Source organism: Mesoplodon mirus (assembly GCF_964341445.2).
Source record: "Mesoplodon mirus genome assembly, chromosome: X".
Classification (NCBI taxonomy): domain Eukaryota; kingdom Metazoa; phylum Chordata; class Mammalia; order Artiodactyla; family Ziphiidae; genus Mesoplodon; species Mesoplodon mirus.
Genome location: NC_138981.1, coordinates 40,758,340 through 40,778,360, shown reverse-complemented (window position 1 = coordinate 40,778,360; position 20,021 = coordinate 40,758,340). Strand labels below are relative to the sequence as shown.

The 20,021-nt window shown below is 40.2% G+C and overlaps 1 protein-coding gene across 1 annotated transcript in view; it reads right to left on the bottom strand.

Moving 5' to 3' along the window:
* MAOA (monoamine oxidase A) overlaps window positions 1–20,021 on the bottom strand; it is a 72,358-nt gene that overhangs the window by 37,907 nt on the left and 14,430 nt on the right. Inside the window, exons 2-3 of the mRNA XM_082609848.1 lie at window positions 15,655–15,749; window positions 5,492–5,629 (exon numbers count right to left, since the gene is read on the bottom strand). Coding sequence (XP_082465974.1) covers window positions 5,492–5,629; window positions 15,655–15,749 — 233 coding nt within the window. The remainder of the gene's footprint in view (window positions 1–5,491; window positions 5,630–15,654; window positions 15,750–20,021) is intronic.

The following is a 20,021-nucleotide window of genomic DNA, read 5'->3' as shown; positions in this document are numbered from 1 at the left end:
AATAAATGAAAGGGGAAAATCGAATCATTAACCTGACTTTGCTATATATTGGGCTGTCACTTCAACTGAGTAGAAACTTCATTCTCTAGAAACTAAATCTGAGATTTACTCCTGAAAGTTTATAGGAAAAAGAAAGGAGCCTTTGAGCCTTTCCTATGATCCACAGGAAGTAAATGAGGTCTTTTAAAAATGGAGAGGAAAAAAAGAATGGAAGTTACTAGCAACTGGTTTTTGCAAGCTATGTCTATATATCTTTATACTGAATACTTGATAGATTAGAGTGAAAATATATAAACATTTTGAGTCTCTCTGCTTTTAAAATCCTATGTATAATTATAGTTTAGAGAAAAAAAATCCCTTTTGTATTACTTCATTTCTATGATCAACAAAGAATTTTTTATCATGAACACAGGCCCATTACCACTTGGCTGTCCTTACCTAATTGTCTTTCTTCATCTTCTACTCTGACTTATACAAATTACTTTAAATCCTCTTTTTTCTTTTTTAAACCAGGCAGAGTATAATGGCATAAAATAAAATACTCTTATCTAGATCATACTTTGATTATTAAGTTTACATAAGTCACTTATGAAAAAGAATATACAGCCAACAATTCCAAGCCATGCCCCAGACCTCTAGCCTGAGTATTTTAACACAATAATAGAATCCGTCTTCTTCAGCCTGCTGAGCCTAACTGGGCTGGCCTCGGGGTTTCTCAGGAGTCACTCACTCACTGAAGGCCAGAGGGGGACCAGATCTATGGCTCAGGATACAAGAGAAGAGGCCACTCTGGTGAACAGTACCACATATGACTCCTAGGCACACCCACTCCCCTCCAACCGCTGGAGTCCACAGGAGCCCTCACAGCCAAAGTAGCATCTTAGGACTCCAAAGCCTGTTGGGGTAAGGTGATTGTTGTCATATCTTGGAGCAGTTTATTAAAGGGGTTCACAAGTTAACTCTGCTCACAGAATAAGGAACGATGTGCTATAACTCACAGAACCTGGGCTCAAGAGATGGAAAGCCTCACTTTGGCTCCTAATCTCTCTGAGTCTCAGTTTTCTCATTTGTAAGATGGGAGAAATAATGCTTATTACCTCAAAGGATCATTGGGAAGCTCAAATGTAACACAGGTATAGGCACATTACAGATGGAAGGCAACACCAATGCATAGAGCCAGGAGGGATGAATTCAGGTGATTAAAAGAAAGACACGAGGGCTTCCCTGGTGGCGCAGTGATTGAGAGTCCGCCTGCCGATGCAGGGGACGCGGGTTCGTGCCCCGGTCTGGGAAGATCCCACATGCCGTGGAGCGGCTGGGCCTGTGAGCCATGGCCGCTGGGCCTGTGCGTCCGGAGCCTGTGCTCCGCAACGGGAGAGGCCACAACAGTGAGAGGCCCGCGTACTGCAAAAAAAAAAAAAAAAAAAAAAAGACACAACAATCAACATCCCTACAAGAGCCTAACACCTTTGGCTTCTTGAGTTTCCTACTGAGAGGGGTTGAAAGTGAAAGTATAATTTTCTTTGACAAAAGAAAAGAGTTCTATGAGTTGGTATGGAAAGGTGTTAAAAGCAGCTTAAAAATACATTGTCCCCAATCCAAAGGAAACACCCTATTAGAAGCAAGAGGTCAAAGACGCAGCTATATCTGGAAGCATTAAGACAAACTGATAAAAAATACATCCTCTGCTTTCAATACAGCCTACTGGCTAAAACAAAGTTCACCTCTTAGCAACAACAACAAAAATTACTTAGTATTCCAGAACACACACGTTCTGAAAAGCCTGTGATTTCAGTCGTTGGCATAGAAACATGGAGTAAATGGCTGTGGGAAGAACAGAACCAATACTCGGAAAAATTGCTTGCTGAGCTGTTACTATCAGGAAAGCCTATGTTGTTTTAAATAAATCTTTATCACACCATTCTCTAAAAACAAATGTGTGGTCTATATTTATAGTCTTGATTTTTATTTAGAGAGGATGTGAAAAGCAGGGAGAAAGTAAGAATGCATGAAAATGTCAATGTCTCCTTTAAAGTAGTTCCTGCAAAATGCCTTGCTCCATCTCTGGCAGTGTTCTCCCTCTTGACACCCTACCTGCATTATTATGATCTGGAGGAACCCATGGAAAGAAAAAAAAAAAAGAGGAATCAAGTATTTCTTTCTTCTTCTCCAAGACCTGGCACTGCTAAATTTAAGTCTCCACAACTCAATGAAACTAACTCATAAAACGATCGTAATGATGGTGCATCTTCTTTACTAATGCAAGTAATCAATCAATCGATCCAAGAGGCATTCAAGTCCACCTGCTTCCTTTACACCTTCCAAAAGAAAGGAATCCATAGAGAACATTTTAAACATATCTAGCTGACACCACTTCAAAGCCACCTTTTAGGTTAAAGACATGATTAATTTATATTAACGTCACAAATCAGATGTAGTCTCCGAAATAAAGCCGTATTGAATTCACAACATTCATAAAGCCTGCTCACTGTAGGAACCAGTCAAGAACCCTATTACATGAGAATCAGGATCTACTAAACCAGAATTAGAATAGAGATTCTATTCACAAGATCCATGAAGGATAAAGGCAGAAATGTTAGCCAATATTATTTATTTACTTATCTCCTCCCTTGAGATGGCAAGCTCCATGTGAGCAGAAACTTGGATCATGTATCCACCACTGTATTTCCAGCCTACAACAATATCTGGTACAGAGTTGATTGTCCAGTAATGACTTACTGAAACAGTGAATGAATTTAGCATAACCATACGAACCTTCTAAGAATGAAGCAGATAGACTTAGTCTCTGGGGGAAGGGACAGGTTGGAAAACACCACCTAACATCTGTCCCCAGTGCTTCTGAGGCTCAGGCTTGGAATGCCACATAGTCATGTCAAAACTTGCACTGTAAGCACAATCTAGCAAAGGTCAAGAATAGTTCTCTGGTGAATACTAAAAATCATCCTAGAGTAGGTTGAAACTGGATGCACTACAGTCTGCTAACAGAAGAAACAATGGAGGCATTCTTTAAGGCTGCACATCAGGAAAATTTAAGAGCTGAAGCAATCTGGATCATAAAGAATATGGCTTGGTTTAACTAGACAGTGGCAATCTTCCAGTGATTCACCCACTTCATTTCAGTGTTACAGAAAAGAATACACTGTATTAGATTACAGAAGCTGGGGTTGTCACGAGAGCTGATGCAGAAAGTGTCACAAAGACAATTTGCACTATTAACCCAATCCACTATCATGCCAGGGGGAAAAGTCCTTTTTTTCCCTAGAAGCGAACAGAACAGTGAGAGTTGAGATATTCTTAAATAAGTGGAATTATTTTTTGCTATACAGTTTATCATCAGTCTTACCTGGAATAGTTAGATGAATATCTTTCTGCTTTTTCCCTAATCTGGCCTCCTCGCTTTCTAGTTTCCTGGTCATTATAAAAACATCCACTACCCTGAGTATTTCTCATGGCAGAAATGATATGATTTATTAGAAACACTAGCAGAAAGGCACTTATTCAGATAAAATAAATTAACCTCTAACTGATGCAGTAGTTTTTTTACCTTAACTTTGCTGTCTACCTTGGGTGAAAATATGTGTTCCTTGGCAGGGTAAAGTATGTGAGAGGACGGTTTTAATGGTAAGTATTTATTTATTTATTTATTTATTTGCTGCGCTGCACGGCTTGCGGGATCTTACTTCTGCAACCAGGGATCAAACCTGGGCCACGGCAGTGAAACCACCAAGTCCTAACCACTGGACCGTCAGGGAGTTCCCTAATAGTATTTCTATTCTCCACGTTTTTATTAGATGAGATTGTCTTAAATGAAAAGAACAGTGTTTAGCATCTTAAATATGTGCTTATTTGTAAGTAAATCCTAAAATTCATGAAGAGCATATGCTCAGGGGGTAGGCAGACCACTACTAGTTTTATACCTTTGTTCAAGTCACGTTACCTCACTGAACCTCAGTTTTCTCCTCTGTAAAGTAGAGCATAAGTTTGCTCAGATTCCAGGATAATCATCAGACTCATATGCTTCCCAGTTGGACTAGACAGTGAATTTATACGACCGTTTAATTAGCAGTTTAAACTAAAAGCAAAGCATATTGAGTGCAAAGGATTTGGTTTCTCTCCCTACATCAAATATGATAATACAGGTAAAAGTGCTCCATAAAGGTTAGTTGCTATTACTCTTACCTTTGTTATAACTTACTAGTCCGGGTAAACAACATGCCGTGCAGAGATGACAAAGTGGGGAAGCAAAGGAGTTTTTCCTTTTTGATCATGGCCTATTGAAGCCAGCATTCGTAAACACTTTGTATAATTCTTTTGTAGTTTCTTCATTTCTCCCTTGACCTCTGAACCTAGTTTTTCTAAAGGCTACTGGTTTGTTTTTTCATGTGTCTCACTGCCAGACTTTCCCAAGCATCCCAAACCAACCCAGACCAGCTATCAGAGTTTCCCAAGATTCCTGATCTCCCTGATTGCACATCGGTGTGCATATGCTTCAAGTATCCTTCATTCCCTGCTCTGAAAGGCCCTGAAGATGCCAGACCCACATGATTGCTGGGGTGGAATGGAGGCTTAAATGTGTCCGTTGAGAGTGATGTGCTTACTGGTGTGGGAATCCTGGCATTAGAATGAGTAAATAACCCCAGTCCTGATGACTCTAGTTCCAGGAAATGGGCTACAATGTCAGATCGGAAACTTGATTTCTCAAGGCACATTTCCAGACTCCAGCTGTTCCATGTTTGGCTTCAGTAAGAAAGAATAACATGGGCAACAGCTGCTGTTTCTTGAGTGGATATCAGCACTTAGAGTTTAAACAATCTCTTGTTTAAACAGTAGGAAACTGCACAACTGAGCTAGACTTCCCAGGAGTCATGGCTAGGTGCAGAGAAGATTATCAAAGTGTGCAAAGAAATGTCAGGTAAGGATGAGGATGAATGACCCATTCAAAGTCTTAAGAAGTGGCCTCAAACTGTTGTGTTCCTTGGGGCCTTAGAACTGCCTCATAGGTGCCTCAGGGGCTGCCTGGTGTGTGTGTGTGTGTGTGTGTGTGTGTGTGTGTGTGTGTGTGTGTGTGTGTGTGTGTGTGTGTGTGTGTGTGTGTGTGTGTGTGTGTGTGTGTGTGTGTGTGTGTGTGTGTGTGTGTGTGTGTTTCTGGTGCCTCCCCCACCTCCAGAGGGAGGGGAAGGAAGGAGCCTTCCACTCCTACTCCAGTTGGACTAGAGGTGGGGCTGTAGCCTTCAAGGGCCACAGTGGGTGAGGTGGAGGAGAACCAAGCTGAAGCATGACCACTTGCAGTGATTCCAGGAGTCTGAAGGGATTTTTTAAAAAGAAGAAGAAAAGAAAGGCAGAGTACTACTTTAAAGCTGAGAACCTACTTTTATGATTGCTTTGAGAAAAAACAACTAAAAGCAAAACCAAATGCTTTCCCAAATAAAATGCTCCCCTATTGGTCAGTTGAGTAAAACATCAGGCTTACCTTGACATATTGAACAAGACGCTCATTTACGTTCACTTTGTAAGTTTCTAAACCCAGTTCCTTAGATAACCGTAAGATCCTGTTCTGGGTTGGTCCCACATAAGCCCCGCCAACGTCTACGTAATCAACATGTTGGTTCTGTAGAAACAGAAAAAGTGTCCAGAAGACTTTAGTTAGAACTCTAAAACAAATGTTTCTATGTCTTATAAAAAATAACCCTGTTTATTTTTTACAATTTAAATGTGCCTTACATCTCTCGTATAAAGTGCCACTGAAAATAGCAAATCTTTCTCCTCCACTCTAACCCTATAGTACACTCATCATTAAGCAATCCCATTTGTCGAGTTATTGGTGAGGCTGATTCAGCAATAACACGCATAAAGAATAAAGAACACTATAGTAAGCCCTGACGATCCAGATCCTTTTCAAAGCATTTAGCTTTATTTTCTATGCTTTTCTTTGGGGTTGTTGCTGGAGGGGTCACCCAGAGTTTTATTAGACCTAATTCTCTGATTTCCAGCAGATGAAATCTTCAATCAGCCCACACTGGTGGGCTCCTGATCCTATTTTAAAACACTTGCAGGGAAGAATGCATCATAGGAAAAGAGTACCAAAAGGTATGAAAAGATTCATATACCTAAAAAATATTTTATAAATATGCAAGCCTTCCTCCATAAACCAAAATTTACTTTCCACTTCTTAAATGCACTTTTCCATTTTCCCCAGCTTTTTTAGTAACACATTTCCCCATGATTTAACCAATAAATTGTAAAAAAAAATTAATAAATAAAATAAAATAAAATTGTGCATTGGTGAGTAATAATTCCTCCATGTGTTTGTAATAACTTCTTATGGGTCTGTTTCTACTTTGTTGTTTATACCAGTTCTAATTCGCATTGCTGTTTCTCCTTGTTTGCCTGATTATTTTTTATTGCGCCCCACTGACTGAATTTGAGAAAATACAGAAATTATCTGAATCCTGGGAGGATTATATCTTTCTCAGAGAGGATTTATGTCTGCTTCTGCCCAGCATCTGGGGACGCTAACAATACTAGATAACTTTATTGCATTTTGTGTGCCTGAGACAATTTGAAGGCAGGTTGAAATGCAACGTGGCCTAGTCCGTTTGCTGTTCACCCTTAGCGCTAGGATGCAGTCCAACCCAAAGCACAAGTTTACCAACACATCCCTCCATATACACACACTTTGGTGGGCTCTGGACTTGACCTTCAGTTGCCCTAGCTTTGTAAGACTTTTGAAAAGTACTTCTCAGTCTCTCACTTGCGTCTTCAGTGGTCAGCAAACTCCCACCTCTCCACCCCCAGGGGAAAATGCAGGTCAATGTTTTCTGGATGTTGGTCTAGTGATTCTTCACTATCTTGTTAGCTCTCTGATGCTTTGAAGGTGTGTGTGTGTGTGTATGTGTACACAGTGTAATTTGTCTAGTCTCCTTATATGTAGTGGGAGGGTTGGGATAATTTACCTAATCTGTTATTTCCAGAAAATCGATTGTCTAGAATTATGCAACCTTGCCTTCCTGGGGTAATATAACCTGATATTATCTTTCCGTTGCAAGATATGCTTTGCTAACATTTTGTTTAGAATTTTTATATCTGTGTTTATAAGTGAGACTGAGATTGCCCCATGATCCTCCTTTCTTCTTCAGCCCTTGTCTGTTTTCTTGTATTACAGTACTGTTAATCTCATGAGTTAGAAATCATACTTTCTTCTATTCTCTAGAAGGCGTTCGTATATAAATAGAATAATCTCTTCTTTGAACATTAGGTAGAACACACCTGTAGAGCTATCTAGGCTTAGTGTTTTCATTGTGGGAAAAATTTAATTTACAGGTTCAATTTATTTTGTGGTTAAAGCACTACTCACATTTTCTATTTCTTGAATCAGTGTTATTTTTTATAAATTATATTTTCTCATCATATATACATTTCATATGTTTCAAAACTATTGCTTTAAAGTTCATGACCTCTTCTTTTCATTTATTTATTGTTTATTGTATCAGTAGTTATATCTTCATTTTCATCCCTTTTATTGTTTAGAGATGTCTCTTTTTCCTTTTCCTTGAAAAATCTTATCAGACACTTGTCTAGTTTTAATAGGACTCTTCAAAGAATCAACCTTTGTTTCATTGATCATCTTTATTGAGTATTTTCTATACCATTGATTTATGCTCTTTTTTCCTCTTTTTTGGATTTTTTATACTCTTAATTTTCTAATTCCTTGCATGCTTAGCTTATTCATATTGAGTCTTTTGTTCTTTTCTAATAGAAAAATTTAGGCTATGAATCTTCCTCTAATATGGTTTTAGCTACATCCACAACTTTATTTTAGTATTTCCATTATTGTGCGGCTTTAAGTATTTTCAAATTTCCATTACAATTTCTGTCTAGATCTATGTTTCTAAAAGTTTTGTCATGTTTTAATTTCTACAACTGGAATTTTTTTAGTTATCTTTCTGTCATAACTGCATTGTGGTCAAAGAATATGGATTACATGATATCAATCCTTGAGGCTTACTTTATGACCTAGCACATGGTTGATTTTCAAAATTTTCCATTTCTGCATGAAAAGAACATAGTCTTCTGTTAGGTAATATGCATGTTTTATACATGTCCATTAGAAAAAGATTAACTGTGCTCAGCCTTTGTTTGCTTCATTTATTATTGACTTAGAAAAGTATGTTAAAAATCCCCTACACTATTGGGCATTTATCTTTGATTCCTGTCAATTTTGCTTTATATTTTGAGGCTACATTATTCAGTATATACAAGTTTAGAATTGTTCGGTCTTCTGGGTCTTTTATCACTATGTATTGAAACTTAATTCAATGAAACATTTTTTTTGTTTAAACCTTATTTTGTCTGATATTAATATAGGTAAAACAGCTTAGATTAGTATTTGTATACTATCTTTTTCTATCTTTCAGTTAGAGTTTTCTTTATTCTGACATTTCCCCCCTTTTAACTGAGACATCTAACCCATTTATATTATTATTTCTTTTAAAATGTCTTAACTTTACTTATTTTATTATGGCTTTCTATTTGTCCCACTTTAACAGTTTCACGCCTGATTTCTTTTCTTCTTTTGGATTAAGGGTTTTCTTCCCTTTGTTTTAAGTTTTTCTTCTACTTGTTTGGAAGTTATACTGTCAGGCCTATTTTTTTTCTAGCTATATTAACATGCATACTTAATATATTCTAAAGTTTATCAATATATTGTCTTTCTATTGAAAAATACAAAACCTTCATGCATCAACTGTGATCACCCTTCTTCTAATCTGTAAACCATAAAAGTACCTTGCTTCAGGTTTATTTGTCTCCCAACAAATTTGACATTATTTTGTTTTATTCTGTTGATGTTGCTGAATTTTATTTAAATATTTACCAGTATCTTTGCTCATTGTCTCCTCTTAAATTTCAGACCTTTTATTTGTTATCATTTTCCTTCTTCTTAAAACACAGCCTTTATAACTTCCTCTAATCTGGGTCTTAAACTCTCTATTTTTGTCAGTCTGATAAAAAGATAGTTCTAGCAAGTAACAAATTCTGGTCATTTTCTCTTTCTCTCTCAGAACAGTGAAGATATTGTTTATCTTCTGGCATCTATTTTTGCTGTTGAAGGGTCACTCATAAGTCTAATTACTGATTTTTTCAGAGTATGCATAATTTGTCTTTCTCTTTTTTAAAAAAAATTACTTTTAGACTTGAATTTTTTTAAGATCTCTTTTCTTTGGTATACTGCAGCTTCTGTGTCCGGGTGAGAATTTCTTTTCCTTTTTCATGCTGTGGATTTGTTAGGTTTCCTGGTATCTTCCAACAATGCTGGAAAATCCTCAGCCATTATTTTTTCATACCATCATAACACTATCTTTCATGTCTTAGCTGCTCCTGCCCTTGCCCCACATAACGTATTTTCCAATCTTTATCTCTGAACTGCATTATAGATAATTCCTTCTGATCTAGTTCACTCATTCACTTCAGCTGTGTCTAATACACTGTTTAATCTGTCCCTGAGTTTTTTCATTTTAATCAGTACATTTTCATTTCTAGAAATTATTTTTAAACTACTTGATCATTTTTTTAAGTTTTTTTTCCCTGCTGCTAATTTTAAGCACGTCTTTTCTTTAAAACATGCTACAGTAATTTTTTATTCTGTGTATACTTCAACTATTGCAAAATCTTTCTGGATCATTTTTTCTATTTATTTTCCTTTAGTGCCTTGTTTCCTTGTAGGCTGTCACTTTTGACTATGAGTTGCTGATTTTCCTTAGAACTTTTTCTGTGTAAGTTATTTGAGGCCTGGGTGGAAATGATTTGAGTCTATTTCTGCCAGCCACCTTGGCACTTTAAATATTCTGTCCAAGGTTTTTCACACCATATAGGTAGTGTAAATTTAGATTGAAGCCATGGATGAAGGCAAGCTTTATTTTTCTCCCTTTTAGAATGGTAAGGTTTATTTCTCTTTCACTTTCATGTACAGAATATAGCACAGGGGATTCCAATTTAGAGTGTTTCCTATTAAATTTGCTACCTTCAACAGGTTCTGGATTTTATTTCCTGTTCCCTGCATGCCATACAGTCATCACAGTGGAATTGCAGAGTCTTCAGGGTTCAGTAGACATTCAAGGTGAAAGTCAAATTTTGAGCTCATTTAATCCCTAGGCTTCATGTTTTTACTTTGCTTTGGGGATTCATTAGTTCATTCAACAACTATATCTTGAGTGCCTACAAGGTGCCAGGTACTGTTCAAGAAACTTCTGTTACATCAGTGAACAAAATAAAAATCCCTGCTCTCAAGGGGCTTTCAGTTAGTCGGAAGAGACAGAAAATGAACCACAAACATAATAAATAAGTATCTTAGAAGTTGATAACAACAGTGAAAAAGAAAAAAAAAAACTAGAGAAGGACAAGGCAGATTGAAACTGCAGAGAAGTTTCAGAAGATTTCAGCTTCAAATACAAGGGACAACATGTAGGCCTCTGAGAAAAGGTGATATTTGCGTAAAAGACTTGAAGGAGGCATGGGAGTTATCTATGTGCATATTTGGGACAAGAGCATTCCAGGCAGAAGAAAGAGCCACTGCAAAGATTCTAAGGGAGAAATCTGCCTGGTGTGTTCAAAAAACACAGGCCAATGTGTCTGGAACAGAGTGAGCAAGGAAAAGAGAACTGGAGATGAGAGTAGAGAAGTTGCAGGGCAGGGGTGGGGGGGGAAGGGGGCAGATCATGGTACGCGTCACAAGACATTGAAAGGACACTGGCTTTTACTGTGAGTGAGAACGGCAGCCTTTGAAAGGTTTTGAGCACAGAAGTGCCAAGATCTGACTTAGGTTTGAAAGGCTCATTCTGGCTGTTGCACTAAGGCTAGATTATAAGGGGCAAGGGTAAAAAGCAGGGAAATTATTTAAGAGGCTATTGCAATAATCTGCCCTAGAGATCATGGTGGCTCCCACAGGTGGGCGTCACGGAAGCAGAGGGAAGGGTTGAATTCTGGGTATATTTTGAAGGCAGAGCCAAAAGAATTTCCTGACAGAATGAATGTGGGGTCTCACAGTGTTGAACATGACTCCCGAGTTTTTTTGGGAGTTGCCATCCTCCTTTACCAGGAAGGCTGCTGGAATAGTGTTCTTTTTTTTTTAAATCAGTTTATTGGATTTGTTTCTTTTTTTAATATAAATTTATTTACTTATTTGTTTGTTTATTTTTGGCTGTGTTGGGTCTTCTTTGCTGCACGCAGGCTTTCTCTAGTTGCGGTGGGAGGGGGCTACTCTTCGTTGCGGTGCGTGGGCTTCTCACTGTGGTGGCTTCTCTTGTTGCAGAACACAGGCTCTAGGCACGCAGGCTCAGTAGTTGTGGCTCGTGGGCTCTAGAGCGCAGGCTCAGTAGTTGTGGCACACAGGCGTAGTTGCTCTGCGCGGCATGTGGGATCTTCCTGGGCCAGGGCTCGAACCCATGTTCCCTGCATTGGCAGGCAGATCCTTAACCACTGCGCCACCAGGGAAGCCCCTGTTTCTTTTGCTTTATTTTGCTATTGAGTTGTATGAGTTCCTTATAATTTGTTATTAACCCCTTATCAGATAGATGGTTTCCAAATATTATCTACCATACTGGTTGGCTGCCTTTCATTTTGTTCATGGTTTCTTGTGCTGGGGATAAGCTTTTAATTTTTATTTTATTTTATTTTATTTATTTAGGCCATGCCACACGGCATGTGGGATCTTAGTTCCCCAACCAGGGATCGAACCCGTGACCCCTGCAGTGGAAGTGCAGAGTCTTAACCACTGGACCACCAGGGAAGTCCCTAGAATAGTGTTCTTGATGAAGAAGAAAAGAAATTCAGTTTGGATGTGTGAAGTTTGAGATGTCTGTTCAACATCCAGGAGATCTGCAAACTTCTAACTTCAGGGCAGCACAGTATATATATATATATTTTTTTTTTTTTTGCGGTACGCGGGCCTCTTACTGTTGTGGCCTCTCCCGTTGCGGCCTCTCCCGTTGCGGAGCACAGGCTCCGGACGCGCAGGCTCAGCGGCCATGGCTCACGGGCCCAGCCGCCCCGCGGCATGTGGGATCTTCCCGGACCGGGGCACGAACCTGTGTCCCCTGCATCGGCAGGCGGACTCTCAACCACTGCGCCACCAGGGAAGCCCCCCAGCACAGTATATTTTATTCAGCATTTTATTTTAAGAGGGAGAGTCAATCAGGCTTCCACTCTGCCATAATACCAGAAGTGATCTGTTCCTTTGACTTCTTTCATCTGTCCCTCATATAATCCTAACTCTCCCTTTTACTGACTATTGGTGTTGTGCTCCAAACCTTCTCTAGTCTCCAACATCCTTTTTAAGACAGGAAGCACAAAACTGAAGTCAGTATTCTAATAATATTTAACAAAGACAGTAATAGAATTCTTGGGAGTTTCCAAAAAAGATGTCTTTAGAACACAGACACTATTTAAAGTAAATAATCCTAAGTGAAGTAGTAAAAAGCATGAGGCGTTTTACAGAATGCTTCTTTACAAAGTCGAAACATTTGAAAGGAGGTGCCCCAGATTCAGCATGAATATACTGGAACTGTAATACCATATTCTGCTATGTTGCCCCTCAGTCTTTAGGGTCTTGCGTTTGATCTCATTATTCAGTCTTTGAAGAGGCCACAAACATGCAACTATATTAGGAAACAAATACACCAACCCTGTGGTAGCCTTGCAGGCATTTCAACTTAATTAATTTGGTCCTGAAGAATTATGGGGGAATCACACTAGGAAAAATTGGGAAGCTCTGAACAAATAGAAGATCTATCTGAACAGTTGCCAAGTGACAATATCAAATTTGACATTTCGATACTTAAAGATCCAGAGTAATTTTTATGGTATCTCCTCCCCAAATCCTAATTGATTATGCTAGTAGAAGCAACTGTAAGAATATTAAATTCAGTTTCTGATTAAATACCATTTCTGTCCCTGCTTTGTAAAGCCCCCCCGCTTTTCCCTTTTATTTATTTGAAATCTTATAGATGTCAAGTCCTACTTTCTAAGCATTTCAGAGTTCCTCTCTCACATACCTAAAGGGAATTTTAATATGATGCCTAATACGCAATAGTTCCTGTATGGTGCTGACATATATAAATGATGTAGCAAGAAAAAGCAGCCTGGAACAATAACATAGATGGGGCTAAGCATGTTGGAATTCTCATTTCCCTTGTACAAAGAAACTTGTTCTTAACTGAAAAATCCGTAACACGACGGATGCTCCTATGTAATAACCAAACGGTTTTAGAGGTAAGAAAAGTAGGGCAAAGGGACAACTTAATACCTATCTCCAAAATAAAGGAATGTTTTTCAGAAAATGACAGGAGAAGCATATCTAACAAGCTGGTACAGGCAGAATATGCAATCTTTCTTTTGCACTACAACACATTGCCTTCAATTAGAACTTGAAGTTGGAGGGAGCTTCAAGTACATTTAGATTATATCTCACTGCCCAGATGAGAAAAGTGACATGTAAAGTGCTAATAGTACTTACCCAAGGTATGACAGTGTGTTGGGCCAGTACAGGGGCCAGAATCCCAGTCTCCTCACTCCCAGACCAATAGTCTCTCAGAGGACTACATCTGAGGAGGTACTCAAATTCTCCAAATGCAATTAATCTGGATTCACATTAATTTAAAGCAAGCGAGCATACACCAAAGAGCTGTACTTCTGTAGCATACCCTATGGATCTTATCAAAATGCAGAGTCAGATTCAGCAGGTCTGGGACAGGACCTGAGATTCTGCATTTCTATCAAGTTCCAGGGTGATTCAGAGGCTGCTGGCCCACAGGTTACTTTGAGTAGCAAGGCTGTAGGGTACTCTTAGAGCTGAGCAAGGTAAAAATAGGCTTATGATACATCCCTGTACATCTAAAAAGGCAGAAAGTGAATGACAGAAGGGGAGCTTGGCTTGGTGTGACTGAAACGGCTGGTACAATATCCTAGTTCAGATGTTGGTTGGCTATTTCATATCCATTAGGCTTATGATACATCCCTGTACATCTAAAAAGGCAGAAAGTGAATGACAGAAGGGGAGCTTGGCTTGGTGTGACTGAAACGGCTGGTACAATATCCTAGTTCAGATGTTGGTTGGCTATTTCATATCCATTTATATTCCCCCTTTCCCATGCCTGCTTCTATTATGCAGCCTGGAAATGTTAAAGACTTGCTTTCCCAGGCTCCCTAGCAGCTCAGGGTAGCTGTGTGCCCCAAACCTAGCCAATGAGACTAAAGCAAATGTCTGCTGGGGTCTTCTGGTAAAGGAAAGGCTTTGTTGCAGATAAGACTGGGCCCGCCTCTTCACGCTCTTTGCTGCCTTGAATGAGGACTTGATGCTGACAGATGCTGCAGCCATCTGGTTACCATTAGGCAATAAGCCAACATTAAAAGAATGGCTGAGCAGAAAGACAGAAAGAGCCTAAAGATCCGATGACAAAGCTGAACCCCTGCCCCAGCCTGGACTACCTACCACCAGACTTCTTCTTATGTAAAATAACTGAATGTTTGTATCGCTTAACCCATTGTTATTATCACTGCATAAGCCACTCTGTTATAAATCTGACACATCTTCTAATTAGATAGAGGCTTCCTCTCCTTCCAGTCACTTCAACAGTCTGGTTTTGTCCTTACTGCCATCCCCAGCCTTGAGCGCTCTGTTTCTGTGCTCTAGCAAGGGGGCTCATTAGTGACCTTCTCAATGCCAAACACAAGGGCCGTACTCAGCCTTCATCTTGTGTCAAATGCCCCTGGCATCTGATTCGATTTATCATCCCTTCTCTTTCCTCTGCTGATTTTCATGGCACCGCCCTAATCTGGTCTTCCTCCCCAGCCTCCACTGCTTCTCTCTGGCTCCTCTGCCTCTGCACCCCCTTTAAATCTGCATGTTCCCCAAACTTCCATCTTTGTCCATACTTCCTACCTTACATCCTTCCCTGTGTACTTTCATCAGTTCCAGATTTTAACATCCTGCAACCATTTCTTCAAATAGTAGTAAACACCAGTTGGCATGCATTTTTCCAAAATGGTGATGTAAGCCCAAGTATAAAAAGGCAGTGATGTAGCAAGAACTGGGCTTCCTTATGTCTAGCTGACCCCACCGGAGCAGCACACCTCTTAGGGAACAAGGACTAAAGAAAAAGCTACACAGAAATATGCTACATTTGCCTCTGCTTACTGTGGTCACACTTCTGTTAAGTTGTGGATTCTTGGATAAATAAATAAGGAACCTATACTGTGTGTGTGTGTGTGTGTGTGTGTGTGTGTGTGTGTGTGTGTGGTGAATGTACAGTCACTTCAAGTCCAGCCAAACCGTAACCTCACCTGAGACGCTATATACTCTATTTAGGTCTCTAGTATGGAAATGATGACGCTGTATTGAAGTTATTTGTTCACGTTTGTTTTCTTCACTAGAATGTAAGCTACTGAAGGTCAGAAGCTGTCACTCTTTGGTGGGTGCTTGTTGAAAAGAACAGATACTTATTTAATGCAGTAGTTTAGGGTTATGGAGGACCAACGGCTTAACTGCATAAACTCTTGAGATTTCCTCCAGCTCTGTGACTTCCAGTGACCCCCATCTCTAGTTTGTGTGAGATTTTATACGTAAGTATTAAAATCATTTACCCTCACTGTGTATGTTCTTCCTCCAACTCTGTCCCGGGCTTCTAAAACCAAAACATTAACTTCATGTTCTGCTAAGAGTTTGGCGGCAGATAATCCTAAAAGGAAAAAAAAGGAAAACAAAGTCGAGGAACATACTAACACCTACATGTGAAACATTCAACATTTAAACAGGTCTACATATAATATAAATGCAGGTATCAGACACAATTCATTGATTGTGCTATCTAATAAATTCTGAGCACACTGTGATGAACTAAGCCACCAATTTTATAATCTAGCATATATTACATTATGTATCATAAGTTAATTTTATTATCTATCATAAGGTTGGTTGAAAAAATGTAATAATTTAAAAAATATATTTTGGGGTTTTGGTGATAATCATATGTAAGGGAATTTGTTGAACCCCTAAATCAACCCTTATCATGCCACTCTTCTAGAAATCCTGATTGTATAAACAGAAGTATGTTTTCCTGGAAATTCCCCCTGGCTTACACCAGCCCCCAGTATCTCTGTGCTTTTTTCAATTTAAAACCCCCCTATAATGACCTCCTATCATTTATACCTGGATTACATGCTTGCTATATCATGTTTTCCCCACTAGATTAAAAGTTACCAAAGGCAGGAACCATGTTTCATACTTTATTTATTGGCTCAAAGCTGAGTACAGCCTTTCACTCATAAACAAAAACCTTCATAAAAGATAGATTTTTTTTTTTTTTTTGTGGTACACGGGCCTCTCACTGTTGTGGCCTCTCCCATTGCGAAGCACAGGCTCCAGACGCGCAGGCTCAGCGGCCATGGCTCACGGGCCCAGCCGCTCCACGGCATGTGGGAATCTTCCCAGAACCGGGGTACGAACCTGCATCCCCTGCATCAGCAGGCAGACTGTCAACCACTGCACCACCCGGGAAGCCCGTAAAAGACAGGTTTTTAAACCCAGTATAGTAAGGGAATCCCCTGGCAGTCCAGTGGTTAGGACTTGGTTCTTTCACTGCCGTGGCCGTGGTTCATTCCCCGGTCAGGGAACTAAGATCCCGCAAGCCACACAGTACAGCCAAAAAAAGGCAAAAAACAAACAAACAAAAGTATAGTAATACCAGAAAAGTAGAGGAAAATGTTGTGGATTAACATTATATCAAGGGTACATGCTATCAACATGAGTTATCACTGATGTTAATCTTGCTCACCTGGCTGAGGTAATGTTTGCCAGGTTTCTCCACTGTAAAGTTATTCTTTTTTTCCCCTTCCATGCCATACTCTTTGGAAGGAAGTCTATGTACAGCCTGCACTTAAGAAGTAGGGAGGTATGTCCTACTTCCTTGAGGGTGGAGTATTGACATAAATGATTTGAAATTCATCTGCACAGGAGATTTGCCTCTTCTCTCCCATTTATTTATTTATTTAACCACTGACTTATATCCCCATGGAGTCATACATAGTTGTTTTATACTTTGGGTTATAGTCCAATACTATGTTATTTATTTTGTTGCTCAAATTGTTTCAGCTTTGGTCACTGGGAGGCTCTTGTGTCCCTTTGACGTGCCTTCATCATTTTGTGTGTATGCGTGTGTTTGAGCACTTCCTTACTTTCTGGCATTAAGAGATGTTCCAGGCTCATCTTGTCTTTCTCTGCCCAGCCCTACTATCAGCTATTTCTTCAGTGAGTCTTGGTTCCTTTTATTGGAGAACAGTATTAGAAATCAAGATCTGGGGGGCTTCCCTGGTGGCGCAGTGGTTGAGAGTCTGCCTGCCGATGCAGGGGACGCTGGTTCGTGCCCCAGTCCGGGAAGATCCCTCATGCCGTGGAGTGGCTGGGCCCGTGAGCCATGGCCACTGAGCCTGGGCGTCCGGAGCCTGTGCTCCGCAATGGGAGAGGCCACAACAGTGAGAGGCCCGCATACCGCAAAAAAAAAAAAAAAAAGCAAGATCTGGGCTCTAGGTGTGCCCATCACTACTGGGCTATCATTGCTTGTGGGACTGCTCAGCTCACAGAGTAAGGAAATAAATGTCTGTATACACATTTTAAAATCTATCAATACATTTTTGCACTTCAAATGCTATCTTATACCTAGTTATCTTTATCCTCCTATTACAAAAAATACGAAGCAGACTACACAGATAAATATACTTCAAGGAGAAAAAAAAAGTTAGAATATTAGGGTGAAAGAGAAATAAGAATGACACCAGGGATAAGTTTAGTAAAATGATACAAATGATACCTAAATATGTATACCAGTGGTTGAGGAGAGGAACTATTCTTAGTGATTTTAAAACTCAGTAACTTGACAGTTCTAATGGTATATATCCTAAAGACAAAAAAGAGCTGCAAACATTTTGTTCAGTAATCATTTTGTGGGTGCTAGGATTAGAACTATTATTTTGAGGCCATTATGTATGTAATGTGGAATAAAGCAAATGAGTAATCAGGCTGCTGTCACTGAGATCCAGGGTTTTGGGCCTGGAGATCAGGAAATTTAGATGAAAGAACAATGAAATTAAGTGCAAATTTAGGGCAGGAAATGTACAAGATGGGTCTGGAATCTCAAGTCACCAGAAAGCAAGGAGGCTAACAGAGACCACGAGGAGTATGACAAAAAGGCTCAGAAACCTACCTAGGTGAACTCTCACTGGCTAGAGATGGAACAATTTGAGTATCAAGTAAAAATAACAGGGACTTCCCTGGTGGCACAGTGGTTAAGAATCCGCCTACCAATGCAGGGGACTCGGGTTTGAGCCCTGGTCTGGGAAGATCCCACATGCTGTGGAGGAACTAAGCCTGTGTGCCACAACTACTGAGCCTGCACTCTAGAGCCTGTGAGCCACAACTACAGAGCCCGTGTGCCACAGCTACCGAAGCCCGTGTGCCTAGAGTCCGTGCTCTGCAACAAGAGAAGCCACCACAATGAGAATCCCGTGCACCGCAACAAAGAGGAGCCCCCACTGGCTGCAACTAGAGAAAGCCCGCGCGCAGCAAGGAAGAGCAAACGCTGCCATAAATAAATAAATAAATAAATAAATAAATAAATAAATAAATAACAACAAAGGCAATGACTTAAATCCACTCGTAATAATACTAAACAAACAAACAAAACCTCTCACTGGTCACCTTTGGAGAATGCTAAGGAACCAACTTATCATTAAAAAAAACAAAAAAGGAGCTTCCCTGGTGGCGCAGTGGTTGAGAGTCCTCCTGCCGATGCAGGGGACACGGGTTCGTGCCCTGGTCTGGGAAGATCCCACATGCCGCGGAGTGGCTGGGCCCGTGAGCCATGGCCGCTGAGCCTGCACATCCGGAGCCTGTGCTCCGCAATGGAAGAGGCCACAACAGTGAGAGGCCTGCGTCCCGCAAAAAAAAAAAAAAAAAAAAAAAGAATTTGGCATTCATTCTACCCTACTTATTTGCACCAAACCTTGAAGCAACCAAATAGCTAACAAAGGGAGGTTTCGCCGTATAAAAGTATGCTAGCTAATAAGTGAAGACAGGAATAATTAGAACATCAGCATTTTGCAACCCCTAATGAATTAATAGATCTGGTGCAATGATTGTCAACAGCTGCTAACATGACAAAAAAAAGAGATAACCACATGTTACTTGCCTCTTAATGGAAGCACATACCACCATGTATGAAGTAGTTAGAAAGAAGGAAGGAAGGAAGGAAGGGAGGGAGGGAGGGTGGGGAGAAAGGGAAGGAGCAAACAAACTAAATTCTAATGTGATCCAGCCTCTAGATCTGATACTTAGGGGCCAGAAAAACATGTTAAATAATACCACTGGGATGCAATCAACAAAATCTAGATTATAGGATTTATACAGGAGTACCCTGGGTTTTTCTGTTTGTTTGCTTTTTAAAACAACTTGCCCCCTCCTGCTCTCTCTCTCCTTTACCCTTCACCAGCTTTTCCTACAATAAACCTCTTACATGGCTAGTTATGTCTTGATGTCTGCTCTCAGAGAAGCCAGACTGATAACAGTATTTTGTTCATATGCAGAATGGTATGAAATATACATAGCCAGAGTCAAGGATGAGTTTGGGTCTGTAAGATCTAAAATGCAGGGAGGCGGGGCCTCCCTGGTGGCGCAGTGGTTGAGAGTCCGCCTGCCGATGCAGGGGACGCGGGTTCGTGCCCCTGTCCGGGAGGATCCCACATGCCGCGGAGCGGCTGGGCCCGTGAGCCATGGCCGCTGGGCCTGCGCGTCCAGAGCCTGTGCTCCGCAACGGGAGAGGCCACAACAGTGAGAGGCCCGCGTAATGCAAAAAAAAAAAAAAAAATAAAATGCAGGGAGGCTAAACCATAATATCCAGCACTGCTGTCTGCTAATGTTTGACTCCTTCAAGTACAGTGTACCCTTACATTGCTGACAT